At 39.5% G+C, this 19,738-nt stretch overlaps 1 protein-coding gene across 1 annotated transcript in view; it reads left to right on the forward strand.

Moving 5' to 3' along the window:
• The window catches only part of dbt (dihydrolipoamide branched chain transacylase E2), a 28,956-nt gene continuing 9,218 nt past the window's right edge, over positions 1-19,738 (forward strand). Inside the window, exons 1-9 of the mRNA XM_080431039.1 lie at positions 1-58; positions 4,764-4,881; positions 10,492-10,567; positions 11,326-11,507; positions 12,809-12,936; positions 15,201-15,444; positions 16,416-16,582; positions 17,927-18,004; positions 19,114-19,305. Of these exons, the coding sequence (XP_080287165.1) occupies positions 14-58; positions 4,764-4,881; positions 10,492-10,567; positions 11,326-11,507; positions 12,809-12,936; positions 15,201-15,444; positions 16,416-16,582; positions 17,927-18,004; positions 19,114-19,305 (1,230 nt within the window). The 5' untranslated portion in view covers positions 1-13. The remainder of the gene's footprint in view (positions 59-4,763; positions 4,882-10,491; positions 10,568-11,325; positions 11,508-12,808; positions 12,937-15,200; positions 15,445-16,415; positions 16,583-17,926; positions 18,005-19,113; positions 19,306-19,738) is intronic.

The following is a 19,738-nucleotide window of genomic DNA, read 5'->3' on the forward strand; positions in this document are numbered from 1 at the left end:
GAAGGGAGTCAAGATGGCGGCGGTGACCAGATGCTCTCTGAGTCTAGTCAGAACCCTGGTGAGTTTATTATCATAGATATAATAACACATTTATGATGTTTATGAGGTTTAATATGTTTATAAGGAGACAGTGTTGGCATTACAGTGAGTGTGTGAGCTGGCATCATGATGCATGATGCCAGGCTGTGTGTTGGCACAGAGGAGAGGAGGTTGGCATGGAAATGAATGTAATGTAATATAATGTAATGTAATGTAACTAATGTAATGTAATGTCTTTCTGTACATTTCTGTAGGAAGTGTCTCTTATAGCAGTGATTATTATGAATGTTTTTAATGTCAAGGACCTCCTCAGTTTGACATGCATTAGAGTTCACTGGTTATCAACCTTTTCATGCTGCAACCCCCACTAAATGATCATATTTGAACCTATTTGAACTGGGGACCCCCCAAAATAATCATATTTGAACTGGGGACCCCCCAAAATAATCATTTGAACTGGGGACCCCCCAAAATAATCATATTTGAACTGGGGACCCCCCAAAATAATCAAATTTGAACTGGGGACCCCCCAAAATAATCATTTGAACTGGGGACCCCCCACCCTGACAAGCACTTGGAATTGTAGAAGTTGAGGCGTTGCATTTTCTTTGACTCGGTTCCACAGATAAATATTGTGAAAATAGCAGATCTACAAGCTCATGTTGTGAGATTGTAGATCTGCTATTTTCACAATGTTTCTTTCACAATGTATCTTTCTTAGGCAATATTTGACAATCTAGCCGATGTTTGACCATTTTGTAAAGTAATATAGTGTTTTGATGACTTTTGACACAATGACACATTCATTTTAGAGTTATTAAATAGTCTTAAATTGTCTCTTTATAAATGTACAGATACCCTGTAAACACTGATACTGTATGTTGGCTTGTTTACTGTTGAGGAGAAAACCATGTTACACATTAAGATAATCCCCTGGGGGGGGGGGGGGGCATTGTTAGGTGGCATTATGATGCCAGTCTGTCCTGGGTGGTACAGAGGAGAGGTTGATTGAATGATTTTATTATTCATAAATGTAAACAGCATGAGGGTACAGTCAGACATTAAGTCTAAAAGGAGAACACAACATAAGTCCTGGGTATTGTCTCCATCGTGGTCCTATGGTGGCAGTGCAGTAGCAAAGAGTATTTTCCCATGTTTGTTCTATAGACTTTATTTATTTACCAACATTGAGACTGGATGCACAGGTGATTGTTTCATGCAATCAATTCTCAACCTGTTGTTTCGGGGTTTCGCTGGTTTCAGCACACCCCACCCCCCTCTAACCCCAACCCCCTCTAACCTCTAACCTCTAAACCCAAAACCCCCTCTTGTGTGTTGGCTAGTGATGCGCGTCCTAGCGAGACCTGACAGAATGGGTTTCATTTGCAACCAGTATGACGCTGCTTGCAACCAGTGTGACGTCGTCTGTTAAGGGGTCTCTAGATGAGTGATACCAGATCATGGTGGCTCCCTCTAGTGGTGTGGCTGTGGGTGGCACTCACTTTGATGAGGTAGTCGGTCAGGTATTGAGGGCATTGAGGGTATGGAGGGCATTGAGGGCATTGAGTGAGGGCACTGTCCCTTTAACTATCTTAAATACCAATCCCATTTTTGATTGCTTAACCCCGTCTTCTACCCTGAGCCATCCAACACTACAGTACAGTGTGGTGGTGGTTACAGAAACGCACTACAATATTGTGGCGGTGTTTTCTTATATTATTTTCTTTATGAATTGAATATTTTTGAAACATTTTGTCCCTGACACTGTGACACAACATATATACTACCTGCTGACAGTGCTCTCTGGTGACGAGCTAGAAGACCAGTAGCAAAAGAAGACCAGTAGCAAAAGAAGACCAGTAGCAAAAGAAGACCAGTAGCAAAAATAGCCGATCTACAAGCTCAAAATGCGTCGCAATGTGACGCATTTTGAGCTTGTAGATCGGCTATTTTTGCTACTTTTGTGTGACATAAAATGGTGATGGAAGATTGTTGGTTTATTGAAAGCATGACTGTGTTAACATCATTTTATTGTGTTCTGGCCTTTAACATTTGTTTTAGTGTAGAATGGTGACATTAATTTAGCAAAGAAGTTAAAACACAGAGATAAGAGGTTTCTGTCTGACAGTATAATGTAACGTGTTCCTCTGGAGTGAGTGTGGAAATATAGTGACCCTCTGCATCATCTATGTTGCATCACCTCATGTAATTGGCTGGTGTTCGGGGGAGGGATGAGGAGGAGGAAGAGGAAGAGGAGGAGGAGGGTGATATTGGTCATTGTATGTACTCCTACGGGCTGGGGGGGGGCAGCACCTGTCAGCAAGGAGTGTTGGGCGGGAGGAGTAGGACGAAGGCTCTACGTCCTCCTGGTGGGGGCTCCTCACTGGCAGGTGAGTCAGTAGGGTAGTACAGCAGTGACAACACACTGATGTGTGTGGGGGGGAACTAACTGGAATAACGGCTACATTGGGGAGAAAAAGGGGGTCACCTTAAATTAAGAAGGGGAAAAAAAGGTTAATTACAGACAGGAAGGAGGGGAGGGAGTCACACCCTTTGATGTCTGCTGGTATAGTAGGGCGTTCCACACTCTGGTGGCATAACAGTAGAATGAATTCATCCCCATGTTTGAGCCCAATCTGGGGGCAACGAGATCAGTATAGCTCCCTCTGGTGTTAGAATACATGATCTGTTATGATGTTTATGCAGATGAGAGTCAGTCACTGCATGTTCCAGACCAATCAGATGAAGGTCAAGTCTAACATACTGTATGTCAGGGTGTCAAGGTTTATTGTTTATTGTTTGTTTACAGATGTCTCATCAGTACAGACATATTGTTTATTGTTTGTTTACAGTTGTCTCATCAGTACAGACATATTGTTTATTGTTTGTTTACAGTTGTCTCATCAGTACAGACATATTGTTTATTGTTTGTTTACAGTTGTCTCATCAGTACAGACATATTGTTTATTGTTTGTTTACAGTTGTCTCATCAGTACAGACATATTGTTTATTGTTTGTTTACAGTTGTCTCATCAGTACAGACATATTGTTTATTGTTTGTTTACAGTTGTCTCATCAGTACAGACATATTGTTTATTGTTTGTTTACAGTTGTCTCATCAGTACAGACATATTGTTTATTGTTTGTTTACAGTTGTATCATCAGTACAGACGTATTGTTTGTTTACAGTTAAGCTTGGCGTTAAAGGCTCCGCTCTTGGAGATATTAACTGACTTTGGTCCAAGCAGCATGCTAAGCAAAATCAGGGAATGTTAAGCAAACCCTCCATAGGGATAGAATATCAAACAATAAGCAATACATTGACATATTAGTGTGAATTAGCAGATATAAATCACAAGTATGAGCCTATGCCAGACTCTAATCAAAAGGTGGAGGTTGGGGTGGAGGAGGCAGCTAGCAGAAATGAATCAGGCAACAAGACAAACAGAGACCTAGTGAATGCTAAGACGTATTTAAAGGAACCTCTTTGTTAAGGCGTGAGCTGTGATTGGAGGATGAATGTGTGACGTAATGACCAGCAGAGCTGTGAATGGGGAACAGGAGGCTGATGTTCAACATCAGCTGACTGACAGCTGATTACAGCTGAAGCTTCAAGACTTCCGTGTCCTGCATGAACTAACACTATGCTTCATGTGTTTGTTTACATTAACTAACACTATGCTTCATGTGTTTGTTTACATGAACTAACACTATGCTTCATGTGTTTGTTTACATGAACTAACACTATGCTTCATGTGTTTGTTTACATGAACTAACACTATGCTTCATGTGTTTGTTTACATGAACTAACACTATGCTTCATGTGTTTGTTTACATGAACTAACACTATGCTTCATGTGTTTGTTTACATGAACTAACACTATGCTTCATGTGTTTGTTTACATGAACTAACACTATGCTTCATGTGTTTGTTTACATGAACTAACTCTATGCTTCATGTGTTTGTTTACATGAACTAACTCTATGCTTCATGTGTTTGTTTACATGAACTAACTCTATGCTTCATGTGTTTGTTTACATGAACTAACACTATGCTTCATGTGTTTGTTTACATGAACTAACACTATGCTTCATGTGTTTGTTTACATGAACTAACACTATGCTTCATGAGCAGGGGTGCACATAACTTTTTAGGTCTATCCGCCAGATTGGGACGTTCACGGCATATTTTGTACCATTACGGTGCGTTCATCATCAGTGACGAGTGCCTCTAACAGCCGCTGCTGGCTGCGTGCACGCAGCGAGGCAATGCGAGGCGATGCGAGGCAACACTCACACAATCACGTGCAGCATGCGTCCTCTCCTCCTGCGCCTAATGGCTGTATGGGGCCGACACGTGCTTTAGCGTGATTGTGTGAGTGTGGCTTCAGGAAGTAAATTCCTAGCCTCGATCTCCATGCTTTTATTTTTTATTTTGGCTAAAAAATAAAAGCTTGGAAATTCCTGTCCCAGCTGTTGGTACGCAAAAGCGCCTTGCGTCGTCTGATGTGCCGCGCATTATTTATTTTGGGTGCGCATGCACCTGCGCACCAGTTATGTGCACCCCTGTTCATGTGTTTGTTTACATGAACTAACACTATGCTTCATGTGTTTGTTTACATGAACTAACACTATGCTTCATGTGTTTGTTTACATGAACTAACACTATGCTTCATGTGTTTGTTTACATGAACTAACACTATGCTTCATGTGTTTGTTTACAGTTGTCTCATCAGAGACGTCGGTGTTTCAGAGTTCAGACGTTCAGAAACAACAGACCGGTCCAGACTCATTGCTTCCTGCCTCCTCTCTGCACGGCCAGACTGATCCACACCACTTACAGTAAGTTAAGTTTTAATATTCATAAACATAACCACCTTATTAATATCACCTCTGCACTGACAGACTGCTTCATACAAGCTACTGTAAGGTTTATAGTTATGTTTCAAAGTTCCAGTTAATGCTAAATTGAGCTCAGCATGGAAACAGGATGAGACGGAGAGGAAGATCAAATGGAATTTAGACTCAGAATCTATCTTTATTGTCAGATCACATTACAAGGTAAGGTGGGCGACGAACATCTAATTGTGCTGCAGGCCCATCATTGCATTAACCCCTTTTGGGGTACAGTAAATAGCTACATCTTTTTTTGAACATTTTGAATAAATATTTTTTCAGAAAAGTTGGGTCAGGATTTAGAAGGTGTTTTTACAATGGGCCTCAGGTCTAAATGAGTTAAAAGATGGAGAATCAGATCTCTGACATATGCCTTAACCCTTTCAGATCAGGAACGCAGTTGTCATTTTTAGATTTCTTTGGCTATTCAAAAATAGCAGATATGCAAGCTCAAAGTGCGGCACGAGTGCCGTGCTATGAGCTTGTAGATCTGCAAAAAAAATAAAATTGCGAACATTTGTGGACATCTTTACTATATATATTTTTTTTATGCGAAATTCTTCAACTCAAATCTTTGCTTCAGGGGATTCTACAAAAGTCTTCTAAATCCTAACAGTTTTTTAAAAAAATTTATGTTATAATATCAGTGGTTCTCAAACCTTTTCATATCAAGGCCCCCCAAAATGATATGTATTTGTCCGCCGACCCCCATCTCAAAATATTTGTTCGAGGAACCTTCAGAAGCAAAAATGCTCACTTAAAGATTTTCCAAAAATAGCAGATCTACAAGCTTGTAGATCTGCTATTTTTTAATAGCCAAAGAAATCTAAAAAACACAGATGCGTTGACACAACGTTACTCTCATATTGTCTGACCATTGACTACAATGACCGTTGGTTAACATGTTCATTCATTCCATGTAGCGTTCATCTCATCCTGAATGCACTCTTTAAGTCAACTTCAATCACTGTTAGACAGACAGACATGTGATATTAAAATGTTTCAAACATTCTCTCTGTATTTTCCAATCATGTACGTACAGTGACCTAGCCTTGACCACCATACAGTCTCTCATGCAAAGCTTAAAATGTCATTCAGATTTAGCATGTGAATTAGACTGATTCCAGGTTCATTTGTTGACCTGGCGTCCTATAGTTTCTATGGTATAGTTGCTCTTTATTCTATGATCCTATAGTTTACTGAGACACTACACTGTCTCTGTATTCTATGATCCTATAGTTTACTGAGACACTACACTGTCTCTGTATTCTATGATCCTATAGTTTACTGAGACACTACACTGTCTCTGTATTCTATGATCCTATAGTTTACTGAGACACTACACTGTCTATGTATTCTATGATCCTATAGTTTACTGAGACACTACACTGTCTCTCTGTATTCTATGATCCTATAGTTTACTGAGACACTACACTGTCTCTCTGTATTCTATGATTCTATAGTTTACTGAGACACTACACTGTCTCTGTATTCTATGATCCTATAGTTTACTGAGACACTACACTGTCTCTATGTATTCTATGATTCTATAGTTTACTGAGACACTACACTGTCTCTGTATTCTATGATCCTATAGTTTACTGAGACACTACACTGTCTATGTATTCTATGATCCTATAGTTTACTGAGACACTACACTGTCTCTCTGTATTCTATGATCCTATAGTTTACTGAGACACTACACTGTCTCTCTGTATTCTATGATCCTATAGTTTACTGAGACACTACACTGTCTCTCTGTATTCTATGATCCTATAGTTTACTGAGACACTACACTGTCTATGTATTCTATGATCCTATAGTTTACTGAGACAATACATTGTCTCTGTATTCTATGATCCTATAGTTTAATGAGACACTACACTGTCTCTGTATTCTATGATCCTATAGTTTACTGAGACACTACACTGTCTATGTATTCTATGATCCTATAGTTTACTGAGACACTACACTGTCTCTCTGTATTCTATGATCCTATAGTTTACTGAGACACTACACTGTCTCTCTGTATTCTATGATTCTATAGTTTACTGAGACACTACACTGTCTCTGTATTCTATGATCCTATAGTTTACTGAGACACTACACTGTCTCTATGTATTCTATGATTCTATAGTTTACTGAGACACTACACTGTCTCTGTATTCTATGATCCTATAGTTTACTGTTTACTGAGACACTACACTGTCTATGTATTCTATGATCCTATAGTTTACTGAGACACTACACTGTCTCTCTGTATTCTATGATCCTATAGTTTACTGAGACACTACACTGTCTCTCTGTATTCTATGATCCTATAGTTTACTGAGACACTACACTGTCTCTCTGTATTCTATGATCCTATAGTTTACTGAGACACTACACTGTCTATGTATTCTATGATCCTATAGTTTACTGAGACAATACATTGTCTCTGTATTCTATGATCCTATAGTTTAATGAGACACTACACTGTCTATGTATTCTATGATCCTATAGTTTACTGAGACACTACACTGTCTATGTATTCTATGATCCTATAGTTTACTGAGACACTACACTGTCTCTCTGTATTCTATGATCCTTTAGTTTACTGAGACACTACACTGTCTCTGTATTCTATGATCCTATAGTTTACTGAGACACTACACTGTCTCTCTGTATTCTATGATCCTATAGTTTACTGAGACACTACACTGTCTCTGTATTCTATGATCCTATAGTTTACTGAGACACTACACTGTCTCTGTATTCTATGATCCTATAGTTTACTGAGACACTACACTGTCTCTCTGTATTCTATGATCCTATAGTTTACTGAGACACTACACTGTCTCTCTGTATTCTATGATCCTATAGTTTACTGAGACACTACACTGTCTCTCTGTATTCTATGATCCTATAGTTTACTGAGACACTACACTGTCTATGTATTCTATGATCCTATAGTTTACTGAGACAATACATTGTCTCTGTATTCTATGATCCTATAGTTTAATGAGACACTACACTGTCTATGTATTCTATGATCCTATAGTTTACTGAGACACTACACTGTCTATGTATTCTATGATCCTATAGTTTACTGAGACACTACACTGTCTCTCTGTATTCTATGATCCTTTAGTTTACTGAGACACTACACTGTCTCTGTATTCTATGATCCTATAGTTTACTGAGACACTACACTGTCTCTCTGTATTCTATGATCCTATAGTTTACTGAGACACTACACTGTCTCTGTATTCTATGATCCTATAGTTTACTGAGACACTACACTGTCTCTGTATTCTATGATCCTATAGTTTACTGAGACACTACACTGTCTCTGTATTCTATGATCCTATACTTTACTGAGACACTACACTGTCTCTGTATTCTATGATCCTATAGTTTACTGAGACACTACACTGTCTCTGTGTTCTATGATCCTATAGTTTACTGAGACACTACACTATCTCTGTATTCTATGATCCTATAGTTTACTGAGACACTACACTGTCTCTCTGTATTCTATGATCCTATAGTTTACTGAGACACTACACTGTCTCTCTGTATTATATGATCCTATAGTTTACTGAGACACTACACTGTCTCTGTATTCTATGATCCTATAGTTTACTGAGACACTACACTGTCTCTCTGTATTCTATGATCCTATAGTTTACTGAGACACTACACTGTCTCTCTGTATTCTATGATCCTATAGTTTACTGAGACACTACACTGTCTCTGTATTCTATGATCCTATAGTTTACTGAGACACTACACTGTCTCTATGTATTCTATGATCCTATAGTTTACTGAGACACTACACTGTCTATGTATTCTATGATCCTATAGTTTACTGAGACACTACACTGTCTCTATGTATTCTATGATCCTATAGTTTACTGAGACACTACACTGTCTCTCTGTATTCTATGATCCTATAGTTTACTGAGACACTACACTGTCTCTATGTATTCTATGATTCTATAGTTTACTGAGACACTACACTGTCTCTGTATTCTATGATCCTATAGTTTACTGAGACACTACACTGTCTATGTATTCTATGATCCTATAGTTTACTGAGACACTACACTGTCTCTCTGTATTCTATGATCCTATAGTTTACTGAGACACTACACTGTCTCTCTGTATTCTATGATCCTATAGTTTACTGAGACACTACACTGTCTCTCTGTATTCTATGATCCTATAGTTTACTGAGACACTACACTGTCTATGTATTCTATGATCCTATAGTTTACTGAGACAATACATTGTCTCTGTATTCTATGATCCTATAGTTTAATGAGACACTACACTGTCTATGTATTCTATGATCCTATAGTTTACTGAGACACTACACTGTCTATGTATTCTATGATCCTATAGTTTACTGAGACACTACACTGTCTCTCTGTATTCTATGATCCTTTAGTTTACTGAGACACTACACTGTCTCTGTATTCTATGATCCTATAGTTTACTGAGACACTACACTGTCTCTCTGTATTCTATGATCCTATAGTTTACTGAGACACTACACTGTCTCTGTATTCTATGATCCTATAGTTTACTGAGACACTACACTGTCTCTGTATTCTATGATCCTATAGTTTACTGAGACACTACACTGTCTCTGTATTCTATGATCCTATACTTTACTGAGACACTACACTGTCTCTGTATTCTATGATCCTATAGCTTACTGAGACACTACACTGTCTCTGTGTTCTATGATCCTATAGTTTACTGAGACACTACACTATCTCTGTATTCTATGATCCTATAGTTTACTGAGACACTACACTGTCTCTCTGTATTCTATGATCCTATAGTTTACTGAGACACTACACTGTCTCTCTGTATTATATGATCCTATAGTTTACTGAGACACTACACTGTCTCTGTATTCTATGATCCTATAGTTTACTGAGACACTACACTGTCTCTCTGTATTCTATGATCCTATAGTTTACTGAGACACTACACTGTCTCTCTGTATTCTATGATCCTATAGTTTACTGAGACACTACACTGTCTCTGTATTCTATGATCCTATAGTTTACTGAGACACTACACTGTCTCTCTGTATTCTATGTATGTGTTTACCTTGTTTATTGTAAGTCACTCTGGATAAAGAGCGTCTGATAAATGAATACATTGTAAATTGTATTACAGGTTTAATAATAATGTTTTCTATTTCCATCCAGGGAGTCATGCTTATTAATGTTTTACTAATGTATGTATATTAAGGTTTCCAGGAAGTCACGTACATATATTAACTCATTCACTGCCAGAACTTTTTTATTTTTGCGTTTGACAAACTGCCAGAGATTTTTCATAGAAAAAGAAAGTACTCAGGAGCCAAGATACAAAATGTTTAAGTTTTAAGTTAACAAGGAAGTGGATTGGAGTCTAGATCTTCAACAAATCATATCTCCTTGGTCTTAAGGTTAAAAATTAAATAAATAAATAAGAAAAAAAAAAGAAAAAACGTTTTAGTCGTTCTTGGCAGTGAATGAGTTGTTAATAGGTATATGTATATTCATATGTTTCCAGGGAGTCATGGTCCCATCCTTCAGTTCAAGTTGTCTGACATTGGAGAGGGAATCATGGAGGTCACGGTTAAAGAATGGTACGTACAAAAATATCTGTCAGAAACTCTGATTTTAAACGTTTGTTTCACAGCCGTTCTTTAATTGTACCATACTGTCACTCTGTACTAAAGACATGTAGAAAGTCACTATGCTGCCTTTACATCTTTAATGACACACTTCATCCTGTTGGATTCATCATCCACAATATGGATCGTAATAATATCAAAGCAAACGACACGTTAAAAAAAATACCAAAAGTAGAAGAAGTGACATTTCATCATATAGGCCATTGGTTCTCAAAGAGGGTTCCGGGGACCCCCAGGGGTCCTTTGGGGTGGTTACAGGGGGTCCCCAGGAAAATGTGTTAATTTATAGCATCACATTAAATGTAGCCTCGATCTCCAGGCTTTTATTGTTTAGTTTTGCTAAAAAATAAAAGCTCGGTATGAGGAAGTGTTTCATTTCCCAACCAACTCTGGGCGTCGCTCGTAATGTTGTGTTAACGGGGCGGGGGTTGACGGACAGATCGGTGAACCAATGGGATCAGGCGCAATCTCTCGCCGGCTCTATACACCCGCCCCTCTATACACAAAATCAGGAGCGTTGGGGCAGACTACAATAAATGTAACCACTTTAACCTTTTATACTTTGGCTGTTCAAAAATAGTGTGTGTGTGTGTGTGTGTGTGTGTGTGTGTGTGTGTGTGTGTGTGTGTGTGTGTGTGTGTGTGTGTGTGTGTGTGTGTGTGTGTGTGTGTGTGTGTGTGTGTGTGTGTGTGTGTGTGTGTGTGTAACAGGTATGTGAAGGAAGGAGACAAGGTGTCTCAGTTTGACAGTATCTGTGAGGTTCAGAGTGACAAGGCGTCGGTGACGATAACCAGCCGTTATGACGGAGTGATCCGTAAGCTGCACTACGACGTAGACGCCACGGCGCTGGTGGGGAAACCGCTGGTCGACATCGAGACAGAATCCAGTCCAGGTGGGAAACCCTTACCTGAACATTTAAGACCCCCGTTTGATGACTATAATGTGACTGTGTCTGGAATCAACACATTAACACATTGACACATTAAAAAATACGCTGTAACACAATTTAGGAATGATCCCTTGACTCTGAGAGAAGGAATGGATGGATGTGACGCCGTCCCAAAAAACGTCACTTCTGAATATGTATATATATATTTCCACCACCGAAACATTTCAAAACTCCGCCTCACACTGGCAGATTCAGAGAAACTTGTCCACGCCTTCGTCTCCTCCAGGCTGGACTACTGTAACGCACTTCTCATCGGGATCCCTAGCAAGAGCCTTCAAAGGCTCCAGTATATTCAAAACAGCGCGGCTAGGATCCTGATGAGAGTGCGTAAACATGAACACATCACACCCATCCTCCGTTCACTCCACTGGCTTCCCGTCTCCTTCAGAACCCAATACAAGGTATCCCTTCTGACACATCAGTGCATCCACGGCAACGCTCCTTCCTACCTCAAGGAATTAGTCCCCCTACAACCCTCAACCCACAACACCCGCTCTTCAAACACATACCTCCTCAAAACCCACAAGGCAAAGCTTCGTACCATGGGTGACCGGGCTTTCTGCTCGGTCGCCCCCGAACTGTGGAACGCCCTCCCTGTCCACCTGAGAGCTCCACAGTCAGTTGATTGTTTTAAGAGAGGACTAAAGACCTACCTTTTTAGTAAAGCATTTTCTTAGCTGGTTTTACCTCTAGGCTTTATGCCCCCATGTTTTAATAGTTTCCTAGTTGTTTTCTTTTAATGGTGTGATGTTTCTGTTTTTATGCAATTGCCTTCTGTAGCACTTTGAGATTTCTTGTAAATGTAAAGTGCGTTATAAATAAAATCCATTATTATTATTATATATTTTTTAAGCGAACATTGTAACTCAGATCTAATCTTCTAAATCCTAACAGTTTTTTGATAAAAACGTATGTTGCTACAACATCAGTGTAAGATTTACAAGCTTGTGAGTGCCTTACTACGAGCTTGTAGATCTGCTCTTTTTGAATAGCAGAGAAATCTTAACATGACACAGATCCGTTCCTGGTCTTAATGGATTAAAGACCTGGTGAAATGAAAAATATGTTTTTCACAGTTTTAGAGCATATCTGTGGTCATAATATGGACATACCTAACTATAGAAAATAAATAATGTAATTGTGTGTGTGTGTGTGTGTGTGTGTGTGTGTGTGTGTGTGTGTGTGTGTGTGTGTGTGTGTGTGTGTGTGTGTGTGTGTGTGTGTGTGTGGTTTCCTGTCTCCAGAGGAGGCCCATGAAGAGGATGTGGTGGAGACCCCGGCCATGTCACATGACGAACACACCCACCAGCAGATCAAAGGTCACAAGACTCAGGCCACGCCCGCTGTGAGACGCCTCGCCATGGAGAACAACGTAAGAGCTATGACCTCATCATCATAGTGATGACATCATCATCACAGTGATGACATCATCATCATAGTGGTGACATCATCATCATAGTGGTGACATCATCATCATAGTGGTGACATCATCATCATAGTGATGACATCATCATCATAGTGGTGACATCATCATCATCATAGTGATGACATCATCATCACAGTGGTGATGTCACTCTGCCTTTGAACAGCAGAGGTTCAGTGTATTGTTTATTTACAGTCTAAATCAGGGCTGATGTAACTTTAATGATGTAGAGGACCACTATATTTACACACTCACTTCAGAGGAACACATTACATATACTGTAGGGCAGACACCTCTTATCTCAGTGTTTTAACTATTTTCATAATAAATGCCCTACTTTGCCATTCTATGTCACACAAAAGTAGCAAAAATAGCCGATCTGCAAGTCCAAACATGTCGCAATGTGATGCGTTGAGCTTGTAGATCTGCTATTTTTGCTATTTCTTTATTGTAGTCCTGAATTATTTTTCAGGAATCCTGAAAAGTAAACATTTTATTTAATTTCAAATGCATTTAGTTATACATATGTTAACTTTATGAATTTAAATACAAATACATTGGACATAAAAAAGACAATAGAATGTTAATACTAGTCATTCAGCTACCTACTAATATAGACTGAAGTCATTAAAGCGGGTCATGTTTGAATGTTATGAATCATAACAGCTGAAATCAATAATATAATCACTATTCTGATATTAACCTGTGGGCCACATTAAGTGAAGGTGGGGGCCGCATGTGGCCCCAGGGCCGCCAGTTGCCCATGTATGGTCTAAAGTGTTCAGTTAGTCCACATGGTGGCGCTATAAGATGTGATGTAAGGTGAATGAAACACTGTTCCATGTGTCATAAATAATGTATTGGTACAAACTAGAAACAAAGTGCCCTTCAGAAGCATTTATATGTTCTGTGTGGTTAACACAGTGTTGTTATTATTATTAACAGTCAAAGTGCATCTGTAGCAGCATAGGAGCGCTGGTAGAAAGAGAAATGTTTGTAGCAACACATATACAAATATAAGAATAAGAATAAGAATGAGGACCAATTTGAGGTTGCATCACGGAGACGATCAATTCAAAGGCAATGACAAAGATTTGTTGAAGAATTAACTGTGTGTGTGTGTGTGTGTGTGTGTGTGTGTGTGTGTGTGTGTGTGTGTGTGTGTGTGTGTGTGTGTGTGTGTGTGTGTGTGTGTGTGTGTGTGTGTGTGTGTGTGTGTGTGTGTGTGTGTGTGTGTGTTGCGCTTCCAACTCGCCAAATAAGCGTTTGCACGAGGGCAACCTGGCCACAGCGAGACATCTGCTCCATGCATTTCAATGTGCGCTCAACCTTGTTTTTAATGGCCGCAGCGGGTCTTCACGTGCGCGCCACGGCCAGTCAGACTGTGTGTGTGTCAGACACAGAGACACACACACACACACCGGCGTACATTAGGAACGTAGCCATGCGATAGGCGTCCCTGTTTTTCGGTTATATTTATTATCATATTTATATTTATACGGTTCCAGTTCCTGGGACGCTCATCTTTGGTGGGGTCCGTGACTGAGGGGTGGGGGGGCCCGACTGACCGGGGTGGGGGGGCCCGACTGATGGTCAGTCGGGATGCCCCTGGTGGCGGGGCCCGTTTCAATTGAAACGGCTGAAACATCGCTAAAGCCTCCACTGTGAACGGTTAGAGATGGACACATAATAATGCATAACATCCATGTGTTCAGATTTAAGCTCAGTGAGGTGGTGGGAACGGTTAAAGATGGACACATAATAATGCATAACCTCCATGTGTATAAATTAAGCTCAGTGAGGTGGTGGGAACAGTTAAAGATGGACACATAATAATGCATAACCTCCATGTTTTCAGATTAAACTCAGTGAGGTGGTGGGAACGGTTAAAGATGGACACATAATAATGCATAACCTCCATGTTTTCAGATTAAGCTCAGTGAGGTGGTGGGAACAGTTAAAGATGGACACATAATAATGCATAACCTCCATGTTTTCAGATTAAGCTCAGTGAGGTGGTGGGAACAGTTAAAGATGGACACATAATAATGCATAACATCCTTGTTTTCAGATTAAGCTCAATGAGGTGGTGGGAACAGTTAAAGATGGACACATAATAATGCATAACATCCATGTTTTCAGATTAAGCTCAGTGAGGTGGTGGGAACAGTTAAAGATGGACACATAATAATGCATAACCTCCATGTGTTCAGATTAAGCTCAGTGAGGTGGTGGGAACGGGCAGAGACGGTCGTATTCTCAAAGAGGACATCCTCAACTTCCTGGCCAAGCAGACCGGCGCCATCTTGACGCCGTCTCTGCCCTTCCAGGAGATCCAGACTCCGCCCCCGGCCCCCCGGCCCAAGGAGAAGGCTCCGTCCAGCGCTCCCCTGCTGGCCACGCCCCCCAGACCCAAACCCGTCTTCACAGGGAAAGATGTCACTGAACCCCTGAAAGGTTTAAAACAGTTTATTATTATCTCATATTTACGTTATGTTTTTTGCTTTTGCCTTCTTTTTCTTTATCATTAAATTAAATGTATTCTTGCTCTGTAAAGCACTTTGAGCTGCATTTCATGTCATGAAAGGTGCTATACGAATAAAGTGTATTATTATTATTATAAGTATAAGATCAGGATGTGTATATGTGACGAGAGTTATATACTGTCTATTGCACACAGTGTTGTTCTCCAGGGTTCCATAAAGCCATAGTTTAAAGACCATGTTTATTCTTGTTCCCCAGGGTTCCATACAGCCATAGTTTAAAGACCATGTTTGCTCTTGTTCTCCAGGGTTCCATACAGCCATAGTTTAAAGACCATGTTTATTCTTGTTCCCCAGGGTTCCATACAGCCATAGTTTAAATACCATGTTTGCTCTTGTTCCCCAGGGTTCCATAAAGCCATAGTTTAAAGACCATGTTTATTCTTGTTCTCCAGGGTTCCATAAAGCCATAGTTTAAAGACCATGTTTATTCTTGTTCTCCAGGGTTCCATAAAGCCATAGTTTAAAGACCATGTTTATTCTTGTTCTCCAGGGTTCCATAAAGCCATAGTTTAAAGACCATGTTTATTCTTGTTCCCCAGGGTTCCATACAGCCATAGTTTAAAGACCATGTTTATTCTTGTTCCCCAGGGTTCCATACAGCCATAGTTTAAAGACCATGTTTGCTCTTGTTCTCCAGGGTTCCATACAGCCATAGTTTAAAGACCATGTTTGCTCTTGTTCCCCAGGGTTCCATAAAGCCATAGTTTAAAGACCATGTTTATTCTTGTTCTCCAGGGTTCCATAAAGCCATAGTTTAAAGACCATGTTTATTCTTGTTCTCCAGGGTTCCATAAAGCCATAGTTTAAAGACCATGTTTATTCTTGTTCTCCAGGGTTCCATAAAGCCATAGTTTGAAGACCATGTTTATTCTTGTTCTCCAGGGTTCCATAAAGCCATGGTGAAGACCATGACAGCAGCTCTGAAGATCCCTCACTTTGGTTACTGTGATGAGGTGGACCTGAGCCGACTGGTGGCTCTGAGATCTCAACTCAAGCCTGTGACTGAAGCCCGAGGAGTCAAGCTGAGCTACATGCCCTTCTTTATCAAGGTAAAAACTGATTCACAAGCCCTTATTTATCAAGGTAAAAACTAAGCTATAAGCCCTTCTTTATCAAGGTAAAAACTGAGCTATAAGCCCTTATTTATGAAGGTAAAAACTGAGCTACAAGCCCTTCTTTATCAAGGTAAAAACAGAGTTATAAGCCCTTCTTTATCAAGGTAAAAACTGAGTTATAAGCTCTTTATCAAGGTAAAACCTTGAAGCAGAACTACTTTGGTAGAGGTTTGGTTGTGTAGTTACCTTTTATAACAAACAAAACCACTTGAACATTAGCCTCGTTCACAGCCTTACTCATCTGCGAAGAGAAAAGCCTGGTCACGACTTAATGCTGAGAGTCTATAAGGGTGAGACTTCTGTAGTACGTGTTTCCCCCGGAAACGATCTTTTCGACCAATCACAACACTCGTTTCATTCATGGAGAATGTAAACAGATTTGTAAAGCGGCAACGTCATTTCCTTGGGTGGTACTTCCGCTAAATTACGGTACTTCCGCTTAGACACTCAACCAGCTAAGCAAGAGCTAATTCCTGTGCTGAGCAACCGAGAGTAGTGTAACAGGTTAAATCAAGCCAAAACTGAAGCAGTGACATAAGGTAATATTTGCCTTTGATATCATTGAAAGGCAAGAGACTAGACTAGAGTGACATAAGGTAAATTTCTCACCTTGAAAACAATGAAATGCAGACATACATGTACTGCTATGTGTCCAAATGGGAAAACCTTATTTATTTATTTTAGCTTTTAGTCAAAATTTTGCATTAAGATAAGATTTTGTTTGTTAAAAAAGTTTGTTTAAAAAATAATAATGTTGATAACTGCTCTCAATATGGACCCATAATAAGTTTTGCCATAATCATGCAGCTCTGTAACAGTGACACATGACAATGACAGCAATGGTACAATAAAATGTTATTATAGCCATATCATGATATTAGACTGGATATCGTCTTTGATTTTGGATTTGTACAATTGTGATATGGCATAAGTGTTCTTTACCTGGTTTATTGGTACTCTGTATTGACGAATACACAAAAGTACTTGTACTCGGCCTGAAAAAAATGGCATTGGAGCAGTCCTTACTGTCTAATTCTCAGATGGAAAATCGGTATCTGTAAAGACGGTATTGGCAGGTCGGGTCAAACCGGAAATTGCTATCGGCGAAGAATTTTGCAATCGGTGCATCTCTAACTGTCTTGACATTCTATGTATGTGTTTACCTTGTTTACTGTAAGTCTGATAAATGACTACATTGTAAATTGAATCTACATTCATATCTAAGAGCTTGGCGTATATTAGAGTTGTGATGTGATCTCTGTCTTCTGATTGGTTCAGGCTGCGTCACTGGGTCTGCTGCACTTCCCCATTCTCAACGCGTCGGTAGATGAAGACTGTCAGAACATCACATATAAGGTATGTGTCAATACGATCTAATAAGTACATTATTATTAATATGTATGTTCTCATAACATTGGCTTGGCCATGGACACTAGTCATAACATATTAATAAACACATATGAATATTCATATTCAGGCAGCTCATAACATTTGGTTCTTTGGCTACTTAAAAATAACAGATCGCGCTACACAAAGTTTAACAATTTTTCAAAAATAGCAGATCTACAAGTTCATGAGCTTGTAGATCTGTTATTTTTGAATAGCCAAAGAAATCAAAAATTGCACAGGTGCGTTCCCGATCGAATGGGTGAATAAACATATGAGTGTTATTACAGGCGTCTCATAACATAGGTCTAGCCATGGACACATATTAATAAACATATGTATATCCATACAGGCGTCTCATAACATAGGTCTAGCCATGGACACATATTAATAAACATATGTATATCCATACAGGCGTCTCATAACATATGTCTAGCCATGGACACATATTAGTAAACATATTAATAAACATTTGTATGTTATTACAGGCATCTCATAACATAGGTCTAGCCATGGACACATATTAATAAACATATTAATAAGCATATATGTATATCCATACAGGCGTCTCATAACATAGGTCTAGCCATGGACACATATTAACTCATTCACTGCCTAGAACGACTAAAACGACTTTTGTCCTTTAAGCCTCCACTGCCAAGAACGACTAAAACGACTTTTAATTTTTTCAAAAAAAAAATATATCTTTTTTTTTTTCTTATTTATTTATTTAATTTTTAACCTAAAGACCAAGGAGATATGATTTGTTGAAGATCTAGACTCCAATCCACTTCCTTGTTAACTTAAAACTTAAACATTTTGTATCTTGGCTCCTGAGTACTTTTTTTTTCTATGAAAAATCTCTGGCAGTTTGTCAAACGCAAAAATAAAAATGTTCTGGCAGTGAATGAGTTAATAAACATATATGTATATCCATACAGGCGTCTCATAACATAGGTCTAGCCATGGACACATATTAATAAACATATTAATAAACATATGGAAGTTATTACAGGCGTCTCATAACATAGGTCTAGCCATGGACACATATTAATAAACATATATGTATATCTATACAGGCGTCTCATAACATAGGTCTAGCCATGGACACGGCTCAGGGTCTGCTGGTTCCTAACGTGAAGAACGTGCAGCTCCTCAGTGTGATGGACATCGCTGTGGAGCTCAACCGTCTGCAGAGTCTGGGCTCCACCGGCCAGCTGGGAACCTCCGACCTCACAGGGGGCACCTTCACCCTGAGCAACATCGGATCTGTAAGACTTACTGTATAACACCTTTACCCTGTCTAATATCGGATCTGTAAGACCTTGCTGTATAATACCTTCACCCTGATCAACATCGGATCTGTAAGACCTCACTCTATAACACCTTCACCCTGTCTAATATCGGATCTGTAAGACCACACTCTATAACACCTTCACCCTGTCTAATATCGGATCTGTAAGACCACACTATATAACACCTTTACCCTGTCTAATATCGGATCTGTAAGACCACACTCTATAACACCTTCACCCTGTCTAATATCGGATCTGTAAGACCACACACACTGTCTACACCTTTACCCTGAGCAACATCGGATCTGTAAGACCTCACACTATATAACACCTTCACCCTGTCTAATATCGGATCTGTAAGACCTCACTGCACTGTACCTTTACCCTGTCCAATATTTACATTAAATTT

This window comes from Gymnoscopelus braueri, assembly GCF_963280865.1.
Source record: "Gymnoscopelus braueri genome assembly, chromosome: 6".
NCBI classification, from domain to species: domain Eukaryota; kingdom Metazoa; phylum Chordata; class Actinopteri; order Myctophiformes; family Myctophidae; genus Gymnoscopelus; species Gymnoscopelus braueri.